This window comes from Oncorhynchus mykiss, chromosome 25 (assembly GCF_013265735.2).
Source record: "Oncorhynchus mykiss isolate Arlee chromosome 25, USDA_OmykA_1.1, whole genome shotgun sequence".
NCBI classification, from domain to species: Eukaryota; Metazoa; Chordata; class Actinopteri; order Salmoniformes; family Salmonidae; genus Oncorhynchus; species Oncorhynchus mykiss.
The window spans coordinates 4,219,243-4,232,205 of record NC_048589.1 but is presented as its reverse complement, the minus strand read 5'-3'; the positions used below and the strand labels follow the sequence as shown (position 1 = coordinate 4,232,205).

The following is a 12,963-nucleotide window of genomic DNA, read 5'->3' as shown; positions in this document are numbered from 1 at the left end:
TTACATCACTGAATCAATAACACTCCATTATGGCAAACCTGTCAGTGATTGGCATATCATGTGGCGTTCACGTGGCTCATTTTGTTGCCTCACTACCCATACCGCTGACATTTAAGATGCACTTGTTAATAATACCAATAATAATCACTCCACCCCGCTTCATACTCTCCAGAAACTACCCAATAGCCCTTTCCCCTTGGCATTTCTTGTTGATCTGAAATAATATAGGCAGAGTAGTAGTTCCACACTGTCCCCTGGTTGGTGGAGATTTTGCCATATTGCGTCCACCTAAGCAGTAGTATCATATCTACAGAAGTGTCTAGCGGGTAGAGGCCAGGAGTTCTCTCAAGTTCAAGCTATATTGGCATGAAAGAGACATACAAAGCAAAACAATAAAAACATCAAATCAATGCTGAAGGATTGGAAGTAACAGATGACCAAATGACAAATGAAAGAGATAACGTCTCTTTCTCCTTTTCAGGTCAGTTCCTGTGGGTGAATGGCTCTGCCTTGGCAGGTCCATGGGTCCTGAGCCCCTGGCTGTGGGGAGGTTGGGACCCCTGTGGGATGGACATGGCCGTGTTCCTGCACCCCCTGCAGAGCGGACGCTACACAGTGTGGCTCATTGAGAGGGACAAAAATCCGCTAGCCCTCTTGTCCACTGACATGCTGCCGCCCATCACAGGGTAAGCAGAACTACACTTTCATTTAGTTTTCTGTATTCAAAGAGAGTTTTACTTGCATTGACAGATCAAGTATAACAATAGATGAGATGGATATTGCACAGAAAGTGAGTGTCAGAACAGGGGATAAAACTGCCTCCAGGAGCATATAGGAAGTGGTTGCACTACGCCCCAAAAAATTGTATATCATGCACTGCAGTTGAGGAACAGTGGGAGAGTAATTCTGCTTTGAAAGTTGATAACCCCACTTAAGAAAATGGCCATTGAATGTTTTGGTACACCTACTAGAGAGCTGTTCTTTGTTTACACCCATTCAGTATTGTTCACACCCTCTTAAGCCTTAGCCCAACCCATCTCTTTAAGAATTCACATGTGAGAACATGTGCTAAACAGAGTGAACAGTGTAGTAAACAACCAAAGGTGTCACACCTAAATGTTGTAAAAGTAGTAGCCTACTATAAGGAAGTACTACAGGTAAAAATACACTTTATCTAGTCCTTGGCCTATATCCTAATCTGACTTTGGTGCAGGTCATGTTATTCATATTACCGTCTCTGGTAAACACACACTACATCAAATAAAATCTAAGTTTGTGTCACATGCACAGGATACAGAAGGTGTAAACAGTATGGTGAAATGGGGTCCTAAAATTGCATATGTGCATTGTCCAGATTACCATATTGGTAACACTTGACCAGTACATTAATCAGTAACTAAATAGTATTTATTTATAACATAGTAGTTATATGTAATTACTATGTAAATAGTATGTAATTATACTCTAAGGATTTAGCGGTATAGTTTATTACACAAGTGGAACAAGGATATCTAATTACAAATCAGCTTGTCTAAGGTTATTCCACATATGTAATTAATGCTTTTGTATAGGTAATTACAAGATGTCTTGTTTCAAATGTAACTAATGTTCTGTAATAACATTTTTGCAGTCTGCAATGTAGCATAATGTTAGCAATGCATCCTATTATGTAACCTTGTTACATGTAAATACATAATTCACTACCACCTAATTATACAACAGGTGGGTATAATCCTGAATGCTGATTGGTTAAAACCGCATTCCAGCCGGTGTCTATTCCACAAGTTCCCACCGGCTAAATCTATGACATTAAAATGCCTATTTACTCTGTTCCATCTGACTGCTCAATCCACTCAGTCATCAGCCTAGCCAGGCAATTTATAAACTTGATATCCACAATAAAAAGCATCTTCTCATTTCTTTTAGACTAACATTTAATTTTCAACAGTGGAGATTTGTATAAACCTTGCTGTCGGTCTCTCCGACATTTGCAACAATATTAAAATTAGATCTACAGCTGTCTCATAGTAATAAACATGTCGGGAGACGAGAGACGGGCAGCATTTCTCAGCCAGTCAAAATCATGAATCCGCTGGCATCATTTTTATTGATATATACAAATAAATGTCAATTGAAAAAAAGTCAAATGAAATTAAGTGCAGCTAGTTTGCAGTCTTTACAGCTTCTGTTTGAAGTGATTGTGTTAGCTGTGTTGTTGGCTAGCTCCTCTGAACAACAGTGTCCTGATGAGTGAGCACATTTGTGACTGATCGTCTTAAATGGGTCTTATATGTTGAGTGTTTTACATTGGATAAAAGTAGAGACTTAGAGCTTCAAAATGGTATGTCATATACTATTGTATGTCGCTCCTTGGTGACAATACCAGGCTCCAGACCATTGAAGCTGTAAAACGGAATAACAACAACAATCAAGACACTACAACCCTGCACAACATCAATTCACCTCCCAAGTTTAGATAAGAAGAATAACCTCATACAATGCAATACATTATTTTCACCTGAAGTGCTGGTACTGCTTGATCTGTGGCAGCAGCCTGAAGTATGGAGTCAGGTGTTGCCAGCCATAGCCTTCCACCAGCACTGTACCATCCTCCAGTCAAACCAGCTGTGGGATGTTGACCCCTGTCACAGTGCTGTCCTTCACAACACCAGCAATCTCAGACAAAGTGTTGACTCTGGTCTTTCTGAAGCGCTGCTTGATGTGGCCCGAAGCATCAGCCGGGGGTAAACTTGGTGTGGCCTGTGATCAGGAAGTGAATGTCCAGACTGTGGTGAAGCTTGTGCATGGTAAAAATAAAGAAAAACCCTTGGATGAGTAGGTGTGTCCAATCTTTTGAATGGCACTGTATGTGCAATCACACACAAATAGGCCTATGTATGAGCAAATACAAGTAGAACCATAGGGTTCTTCTGTTTGTCCCCATAGTGGAACCCTTTTTTAGTGCTAGGTAAAGTAGAACCATTTGCAGAGGGTTCTTCCTAGAACCCTGTATAAATTGTTCTACCAAGAACCCTTTTATTATCTAAAGGTTCTAGCAAGAATCCTTTTATCTTTGAATGGTTCTTCCTATGACCCTTTATGAACGGTTCCACCAAGCTTATTATCCTTTAACAAACTCTTTATCAATCCAATTTATTTATAAAGCCCTTTTTACATCATGTCACAAAGTGCTATACAGAAACCTAGCCTAAAATAACAGTACATATAGTATAATATAAAGCCTTTATTTGCGGGCCTAGTTATACCCTAACACAGTGCTTTTAGGAAACTCCTCATTTACAAACCAGATTAGGCCTGTACATCACATTATGCTGGTTTGCAAAGTAATGTGTAATTCCTATTGGAATCAGGCCAGAGTGAGGATGTTCAATAATTGGAACGTTTAATGACCCGCAACCTGTATTCAGAACGACTGCCAAGGTAGGCAAGATTGATAAATGAAACTACATAAACCATCTAAACTGGAAAAACCATCTTAGCAACAGGTTCAATAAGTCCAACTACTAACAGATTTGATTCGATTAGAAACATTTGTAATTTATCTTTGTGGAGCATTAGATCAACCACCAATCAATCTACATGCAAAAACCCAGATATTGAAACAAACAATTCTAAAAATCAACTTGCTTTAGAGCATGCTGAGAAATATGATAATGATGGGTGTGGTTGAGTGTTTTACTCTACACAGAGTAAGAATTAAACAATCACAAGGGTTATTTACACCACTGAGTTAATTTAACTCCTGAATTAACTCTAGAAACATTACACTGAAAAATCTAAACTAGGTAACACTGGCCAATTTGGTGTGTACAAATATTCCCATATAATGTAGATAAAGTTTAAAACGTTCTCACACCTATCCTTTTAAACACTGAGTCAAACACCAATGCTCAGGTACTGTCAGGTATGCTTAAATGGCTGGGAGGAGTCAGGTGCAGGAGAGCAGATATTGATAAGCCAACGGAGCCTTTTATTTAGGTGAACCAAAAGCACACGGCAAAGTGAAAACGAAATAACAATACTGGTTAACATAACCCAGCGCAACAGACTAACATGTGCATAACATGAAAAAGAATAAACAATACCACACAAAGACATGAGGGAAACAGAGGGTTAAATACACAACACATAATGAGGAAAATGAGAACCAGGTGTGTGGGAAGACAAATGGAAAATGAAAAATGGATCGGCGATGGCTAGAAGACCGGTGACGTCGACCGCCGAGCGGTTTAACTCTATTCCTCTGCAAAGAACCTTTTTGGAACTCTTTTTCTAAGAGTTACAAACAAAGAATTCAACTTCAACATACAGACCTAAAAACACAGAAACTACTCAAATGGGAAACATAACCAAAATATTAAGATGGCATTGATGCCCTTTACTGTGTTTTCATCTCTCCGCCAAGGTGGAACTGTACACATAAAAAAATGGTTCTATGGAATATAATCAGAGCAGATCCCTTTTTGGAGAATGGTACTATAAATAACCATTCTCAATCTCAAAGGTCCTACAAATAACCTTTTGATGAACCATAGTTTTTTAAATCTGGTTAGCCATAGTATAAAGTTAGGGTTTGGCCTGGGTAGGCCGTCATTGTAAATAAGAATTGTTCTTAACGGACCTGCCTAGTTAAAAAGGTTAAACAAAATTGTTAAAATTCAATAGGTGTTATTATTGTTTTAATTGACATGTTGAATCAGGTGTGCAAGCTCTGGAACAGGTGGGGGTCCCTGAGGAGAGAATTGAGTACCACTCCTTTAGTCAACAGTTCTCAACTGACACAAGACCTTACTTGAGTCTTTCACAAGACACCGTAAAAGGTCATGGTCATACCATAACCAGCCACTAGAAATAGACTTTGATTTTGGATGTTTAAAAAGGTCTTAAGAATGTCGATATATGTCTTCCTCTGCACTCAACCCAAAAATTTAAAATGATTGCCTAGCGCTGGGCACAAACTCAAGATGCTTTGATCGGATGTGCGCTGCTCATACCACTGCACTACAGCAGTCAACAATGCTCTAGCAAGCCGTGGGAATACTTGATGATACTCGATGGTATGAGATCGGTTGGTTTGCAGAGTCTTCCCCAAACCATAGCCATGACCTTAACTACTCGGAATGAATGCCTAAACCGTTAACCTTTCAGTTGTTTCTGTTTAATCCCTTTGACCACACAGAATTAGTGCATTACAAATCAGAATTAACTACATCAAATTCAAAAGGGAAACAACTCAAGAGCTGTGAGCAAACCACACCCCAAGATATGCTAACGAGCCATTGCCCCTACATTTTATTTACCACTAATGATATAACCTTTTTTGTGAACTGCAAAGAACCATTGAAGGGCTCAAAGGGTTATTTAAGTAAGTATGGCTTCATATAGAACTATCACCCTTCCTAAAGAACACTTGAGGAACCCACTTTTATTAGTGTGTATGTGTGTTCAACCATGCATGCAGACAGCCAATCAGGTGCAGGTATTGCAAGGGCTGAAAGTTCAATTTCCATTCTTTGTGTTTGTGTGACCGACCAAGGCTTTTGACTCTGTTTACCTGAGATATGTTTGCCTGAAAATGTTAACTTCCTCTGCCTCCTGCATGACGGTATGAAGGCTGTCATTCTCTCCAGTAGTGAAACCAAAGAGCCAATCGAGATGAGTACCGGAGAAAAGCAAGGCTCAATGATCGCACCAACCATCTTCTCCATCTTCCTTGGAGCAATGCTCCATCTGACAGAGACCAGACTCCACAGAGGCATACGCATCACCTACAGGACAGATGGGAAGATATTCAATATCAACTGTTTCAGAGCCAAGTGAAGAACCACAACCCCTTCTGTTGTAAAATTTCAGTATGCAGATGATGCGCAAGTGAGTGCCTGCTCAGAAGCTCCAGTTCATCGTTAACATGTTCACAGAAGCATGCAGCAGGATGGGTATTACACAACACAGGCAAAACTAATATCCTCTTCCAGCAAGTTCCGGGAGTACACCTGCCACTCCCCAAGATCACTGCCAAAAATGCAATACTTGAAACCGTTCCCAGTTTTCCATACCTATGTATACACCTCTCCACCAATATCCTAATCAATGATGAAATGCGACATCAGATTGCTCGAGCTAGTGCTGCCTTTGGCACACTCATGACATTACCACCAGGACCAGAGTGGATGTGTACAGCTCAGTGATCATCCCTACCCTGTTATACAGTGCAGAAACTTGGACTGCATATCAATAAACACATCAAATCTCTTGAAAGATTCTACCAATGTTGTCTCAGGAAAATACTTAACATCAGCTAGGAAGACATCAGTGTCATGGAGTGAAGCAACTCAGGTAGGTAACCTCGTGAGAATGAGTGACTCATGGCTTCCTAAACAGATTTTCTACTCCCAGCCCAGGGATGGATCCCATGCCCCTTGAGGTTAGAAAAGTGTTTCTGTTACAACCACAAAGCACACCTGAAGAAATGCCATAAGAATCCAAACAGGGAAATCCATGCCCAAATCAAAAATGGAACCCCAGTCTATGAGGTCAAAATAAGATAATTAACAGCCGGCAAGGTAGCACGCTGCAAAGCACAGACTCCGGTGCCAGTAACAACTAGCCCTGGCCACATGACCAACCATCCCTGCCCCCACTGAGACAAGTTCTGCAAGTCACGGATCGGCCTCTTAAGCCATCTCCAGACACATGGCCAGCCAAACCAACAACAACCCGGACCTGTGATGCCTGGAGGGAAATCATATTCGATTATGAGGGATCCCAAAGGAAAGTGTATGTGCGCGTGTGCACGGAAAAAGGTAAATACATCCATCCATTAGTAATAATAAGGTGCTGCATAAAGAAAAAAACAAATAAATGTGTGTCTCCTATGTGTACGCCGGCATGCATGTCTACGTGAGTAGTTGTGTGCCCGACTCCAAATGCACACCAGGGACACAGTTGCATGTGTTACGGATTAGGGAGTGCTATCTGCCCACACACTATCAGTCCGCTGAGCCCAGCCAACTCCTCTCTCTTTTCTAATGCTCTGCTAGGGGAATGCTCAGATCATAAAGAAACAAGTCAGGAGTACAGAGAGACGCACACACACAGACTCACACGCACAGGAACACACATGGGAGCATATAGAGAAAGAAAAACACAAACACACACAGGAGCATATAGAGAAAGACACACACGCACAGGAACACACAGGAGCATATAGAGAAAGACATACACGCACAGGAACACACACAGGAGCATATAGAGAAAGACACACACAGGAGCATATAGAGAAAGACACACACACGAGCATATAGAGAAAGAAACACACACAGGACCATATAGAGAAAGACACACACACACACACACACACACACACACACACACACACACACACACACACAGGAGCATATAGAGAAAGAAACACACACATGCACAGGAACACTTAAAGGAGCATTTAGAGAAAGAAACACACGCTCACACACAAAGGAGAATGTAGAGAAAGAAACACACACAGGAGCATATAGAGAAACACACACACACACAGGAACACACAGGTGCATATAGAGCAATAAACACACACACAGACGCGCACACACAGAGGAGCATATAGAGAAAGTAACAATGAATATGTTCTATGTAATGGCTGTCAAGCTTAAATAATCAATATGGAGCAAAATATTGTGCACTTGAACACAACCTTGATTTTAGCTCAGAGGGTGGGTTAAATAAAGTTCACTGCTGGATTCTTCTTTATTTATTTGGATAACTGGGAATTAATACATCCAGACTGGTATTATGAAAGTATTAGACCCTATTTACTAGTGTGTGTGACTCATTTTTAATAGCCTTTGCGGTAAACTTTTTTGGAGACATGCAGTACTTTATAAGCTAGTATAAGCTTCCTATGGGAGTGACTCACAGGTGTGTCACGGGGAGAAAATAAATACATATCTATATAAGATGACAACATAATCCCCTGAGGTTCCATTTTGCCTGGGGTACTAAGAATAATGCGACACACCTCAGGCGCATCACCCGCAAGGCTGAATCATTATATATTTGTTCCACTCACTGATGGTCCAATTCCAAAAACAGACTAGAAATCTAGGTTGGTAGTTGAAAAACTAAAATGTTGGTTAGCACGTCTCATGTAAAGAGGAGGTGCCAACTGTTGAGGCCACAGTGGCAAAATTATTACGGCATGGCAAGTTAAACACTGGGGTGATAGATAAATAATAAATAACAATATAATAATAATAAATAACAATATGGTTAAAGGGTAGTTGGATGGGCTATTTACAGGTGCAGCGATCTGTGAGCTGCTCTAACAGCTGATGCTTAAAGCTAGAGAGGGATATATGAGTCTCCAGCTTCAGTGATTTTTGCAGTTTGTTCCAGTCATTGACAGCAGAGAACTGGAAGGAAAGGTGGCCGAAGGAGGAATTGGCTTTGGGGGTGACCAGTGAAATATACCTGCTGGAGCGCGTGCTGTGGGTGGGTTCTGCTATGGTGACCAGTAAGCTGAGATAAGGCAGGGCTTTACCTAGCAAAGACTTATAGATGACCTGGAGTCAGTGGGTTTAGGGACGAATATGAAGCGAGGGCCAGCCAACGAGACCATACAGGTCGCAGTGGTGGGTAGTATATGGGGCTTTGGTGAGTAGAGTGTTGGAGGCTATTTTTTAAATGACATCACCGAAGTCAAGGATCGGTAGGATAGTCAGTTTTACGAGGGTATGTTTGGCAGCATGAGTGAAGGAGGCTTTTTTGCGAAATAGGAAGCCGATTCTAGATTTAATTTTGGATTGAATATGCTTAATGTGAGGCTGGATGGAGAGTTTAGTCTAACCAGACACCTAGGTATTTGTAGTTGTCCACGTATTCTAAGTCAGAACCGTCCAGTGTAGTGATGCTGGGTGGGTGGGCAGGTGTGGGCAGCAATCGGTTGAAGAGCTTGCATTTAAGAGCAGTTGGAGGCCACGGAAGGAGAGTTGTATGGCATTGACGCTCGTCTGGAGTTTAGTTAACGCAGTGTCCAAAGAAGGGCCAGAAGTATACAGAATGGTGACGTCTGCGTAGAGGTGGATCAGGGAATCATCAGCAGCAAGAGCGACATCATTGATGTATACAGAGAAGAGAGTCGGCTCGAAAATTGAACCCTGTGGCACCCCCATAGAGTCTGCCAGAGGTCCGGATAACAGGACACATGGAACTCTGTCAGAGAAGTAGTTGGTGAACCAGGCTAGGCAGTCATTTGAGAAACCAAGGCTGAATTTGGTGATTGACAGAGTCGAAAGCCTTGGCCAGGTCGATGAATACAGCTGCACAGTATTGTCTCTTATCGATGGCGGTTATGATATCGTTTAGGACCTTGAGCATGGCTGAGGTGCATCCAAGACCAGCTCGGAAACCAGATTGCATAGTGTAGAAGGTACGATGTGATTTGAAATGGCCGGTGTTCTGTTTAAATTGGCTTCCGAAGACCTTAAAGGCAGGGGAGGATGGTTTGTGTATGTGCAGGTGAAGGGAGGGTGTGTGTGTGTCTGTGGGTGGTGTTATCTATAGCTAGAGTACTTATGCTATCTCCAGGACTGAGAAGTGCACATTTTAGCTGTGTCTAATATGTGTTTAGTTCTTATATTCTAAACATAACACGAAAAGGCAAGCACTGTATGTACTAATTTTACCAGAATTTCCATAGAGTACTTATTTTCCACCATAATTTGCAAATAAATCCATTAAAAATCCTACAATGTGATATTCTGGATTTTCTTTTCTCATTTTGTCTGTCATAGTTGAAGTGTACCTATGATGAAAATTACAGGCCTCTCTCATCTTTTTAAGTGGGAGAACATGCACAATTGGTGGCTGACTAAATACCTTTTTGCCCCACTGTAAACCTTGTGACACAATAAAAAATCCCCGCTTGTGACAAAATGTTCCAGAGGAATATGAAATAACTTGGTAAAAATTAAGTATTACGTTTATTTATTAACAATATTTTGTTAAACTGTTCAAACTACTTCAATATGAATGTTTTATTCAGATGTTGAGTCACTTCTGTTTATCAGCTTGCTAGCCAAGCTAAGTTAGATTGTTGGACTCGATGGCTAGCTAGCAGGCAAACTCATCCTGGTTATCAGCTCTTTAGGGATGAAAGCAGCTGTGTTAATTGTGAATACCTGGACAGTTTTTTTTCTTTTTTTATCCTGAATTGGTGGGCTTGTTTGCAAATGTAGCAAGTATTTTTTTAATTACTATTTGTTTTCAGGGACAGATGGCAACTAATGCGTTAATTTCACTCCATAGCATTGGCTTGGCAGGACAAAACGGTCGTGCTCAACTGGTTTGGAGGCAAGACATTTGAACAAAATCTGATAAAAAATGTAGCAACTGCACCCGGCTGTGCTCTGTTCAATCTACAGTAGGCTTGCTATCCAGCCAAGTTATTTGTGCATTCTTATATGATCAGTCAATACATGCATGCAGTGTCTGTTTCTTCTTGTCATTTTCTCATCCCCTTGTGTTTCACCATTGCATATAATGAAAATGATCAATTAAAAGTAAATTGTTGAACACTTGGTCAAGCCTATGGACATGCAACCTGTTTACAAAACCATTGTACATTAACAAAGGTAGTTGTGGTTCTCGGCAGATTGCTCAAATTTCAGTGCTGGTTCAATGAAGTTAATTTCTCCTTCCCATGGCCTTATGTTTCTGCCATGTTCTCATCAGGTGGAAGCACATGCCACCCCATCACCCAGATGTAAAGAACTTGGGAATCTCCCGTCCACCAGGAAAATCACCCTATCCCAGGAGTTTAGTCAGGAGTTCATTCAGCAGTATGCAACATCACTATGTTAGAAGTAGATCCACACGTTATGCTCTTATCATGCAGAATTATCAGCTCATTGTAACATACAGTTTGAAGCTCATTCTAAAATACAGAGCTGGGTGATTTCTGGCCCCATGGTACTGCACCGTGTGCAAGTTTTATTCCTGCCTATTACACGCCATGTTCAGCTATTCATTGACCACAATTAGTTTAAGAAGGTGTTAGTGAAAGGCTGAAACAAAAACCTGTAAACTCCTGTCCTGTGTATAAAAAAAATGTGTGGCTGTCATAACATTTGCCACGTACTGAACAATCTTTTGAATGTTGATGTCCCTCACTTGGGGATGTTCAGTTTTTTTTTCTATCTTGTATTATTTCTTTGGACCAAGTGTACCCAGTACATACGACTAATAAAACTTGACTTATATTGTACAAAAACTGTTTTCTATGGATTCATGCACAGATACAGTATAACGAATGAGGGTTAATATTTATAAAAATGAAGTGTTGATGTCTCCCCACGGTTAATATTAGCATCGAAAGCATCGTAAGCATTAGCATCGAACAGCCCCCGTGATATGCAATTTTTCAGGGAAGCTAGAAACCAATATACACAGGCAGTTAGAAAAGCCAAGGTTAGCTTTTTCAAGCAGAAATTTGCTTCCTGCAACACAAACTCAACACAAACCCACTGCACTGAGGATAGGAAACACTGTTATCACTGATAAATCCACTATAATTGAGAATTTCAATAAGCATTTTTCTACGGCTGGCCATGCTTTCCACCTGGCTACCCCTACCCCGGTCAACAGCAATGCAGCCCCCACAGCAACTCGCCCAAGCCTTCCCCATTTCTTCTACTCCCAAATCCAGTCAGCTAATGTTCTGAAAGAGCTGCAAAATCTGGACCCCTACAAATCTGTCGGGCTAGACAATCTGGACCCTGTCTTTCTAAAAAAATTCTGCCAAAATTGTTGCAACCCTTATTACTAGCCTGTTAAACCTATCTTTCGTGTCGTCTGAGATTCCCAAAGATTGGAAAGCAGCTGCGGTCAAGAGGGGAACACTCTTTACCCAAACTGCTACAGACCTACATCTATCCTACCCTGCCTTTCTAAGGTCTTCGAAAGCCAAGTCAACAAACAGATTACCGATCATTTCGAATCCCACCGCACCTTCTCCACTATGCAATCTGGTTTCCGAGCTGGTCATGGGTGCACCTCAGCCGAGCTCAAGGTCCTAAACGATATCTTAACCGCCATCAATAAGAAACAATACTGTGCAGCCGTCTTCATTGACCTGGCCAAGAATTTTGACTCTGTCAATCACCACATCCTCATCGGCAGACTCGATAGCCTTGGTTTCTCAAATGATTGCCTTGCCTGGTTCACCAACTACTTCTCTGATAGAGTTCAGTGTGTCAAATCGGAGGGCCTGTTGTCCGGGCCTCTGGCAGTCTCTATGGGGGTGACACAGGGTTCAATTCTCGGACTGACTCTCTTCTCTGTATACATCAATGATGTCGCTCTTGCTGCTGGTGAGTCTCTGACCTCTACGCAGATGACACCATTCTGTATACCTCTGGCCCTTCTTTGGACACTGCGTTAACAACCCTCCAGATGAGCTTCAATCCCATACAACTCTCCTTCCATGGCCTCCAATTGCTCTTAAATACAAGTAAAACTAAATGCATGCTCTTCAACCGATCGCTGCATGCACCTGCCCGCCCATCCAACATCACTACCCTGGACGGTTCTGACTTAGAATATGTGGACAACTACAAATACCAAGGTGTCTGGTTAGACTGTAAACTCTCCTTCCAGACTAGCATCAAACATCTCCAATCCAAAGTTAAATCTAGATTTGGCTTCCTATTTCGCAAGAAAGCATCCTTCACTCATGCTGCCAAACATACCCTTGTAAAACTGACTATCCTACCGATCCTCGACTTTGGCGATGTCAATTACAAAATAGCCTCCAATACCCTACTCAATAAATTGGATGCAGTCTATCACAGTGCCATCCGTTTTGTCACCACAGCCCCATATAGTACCCACCACTGAGATCTGTAGGCTCTCGTTGGCTGGCCCTCGCTTCATACTCGTCGCGAATCCCAC

General features: G+C 41.6%; 1 protein-coding gene across 1 annotated transcript in view; it reads left to right on the top strand.

Annotated features, from left to right (window-relative positions):
* LOC110504172 (ALK tyrosine kinase receptor-like) overlaps positions 1-12,963 on the top strand; it is a 629,320-nt gene that overhangs the window by 344,069 nt on the left and 272,288 nt on the right. The window contains exon 4 of the mRNA XM_036962248.1: positions 482-686. Coding sequence (XP_036818143.1) covers positions 482-686 — 205 coding nt within the window. The remainder of the gene's footprint in view (positions 1-481; positions 687-12,963) is intronic.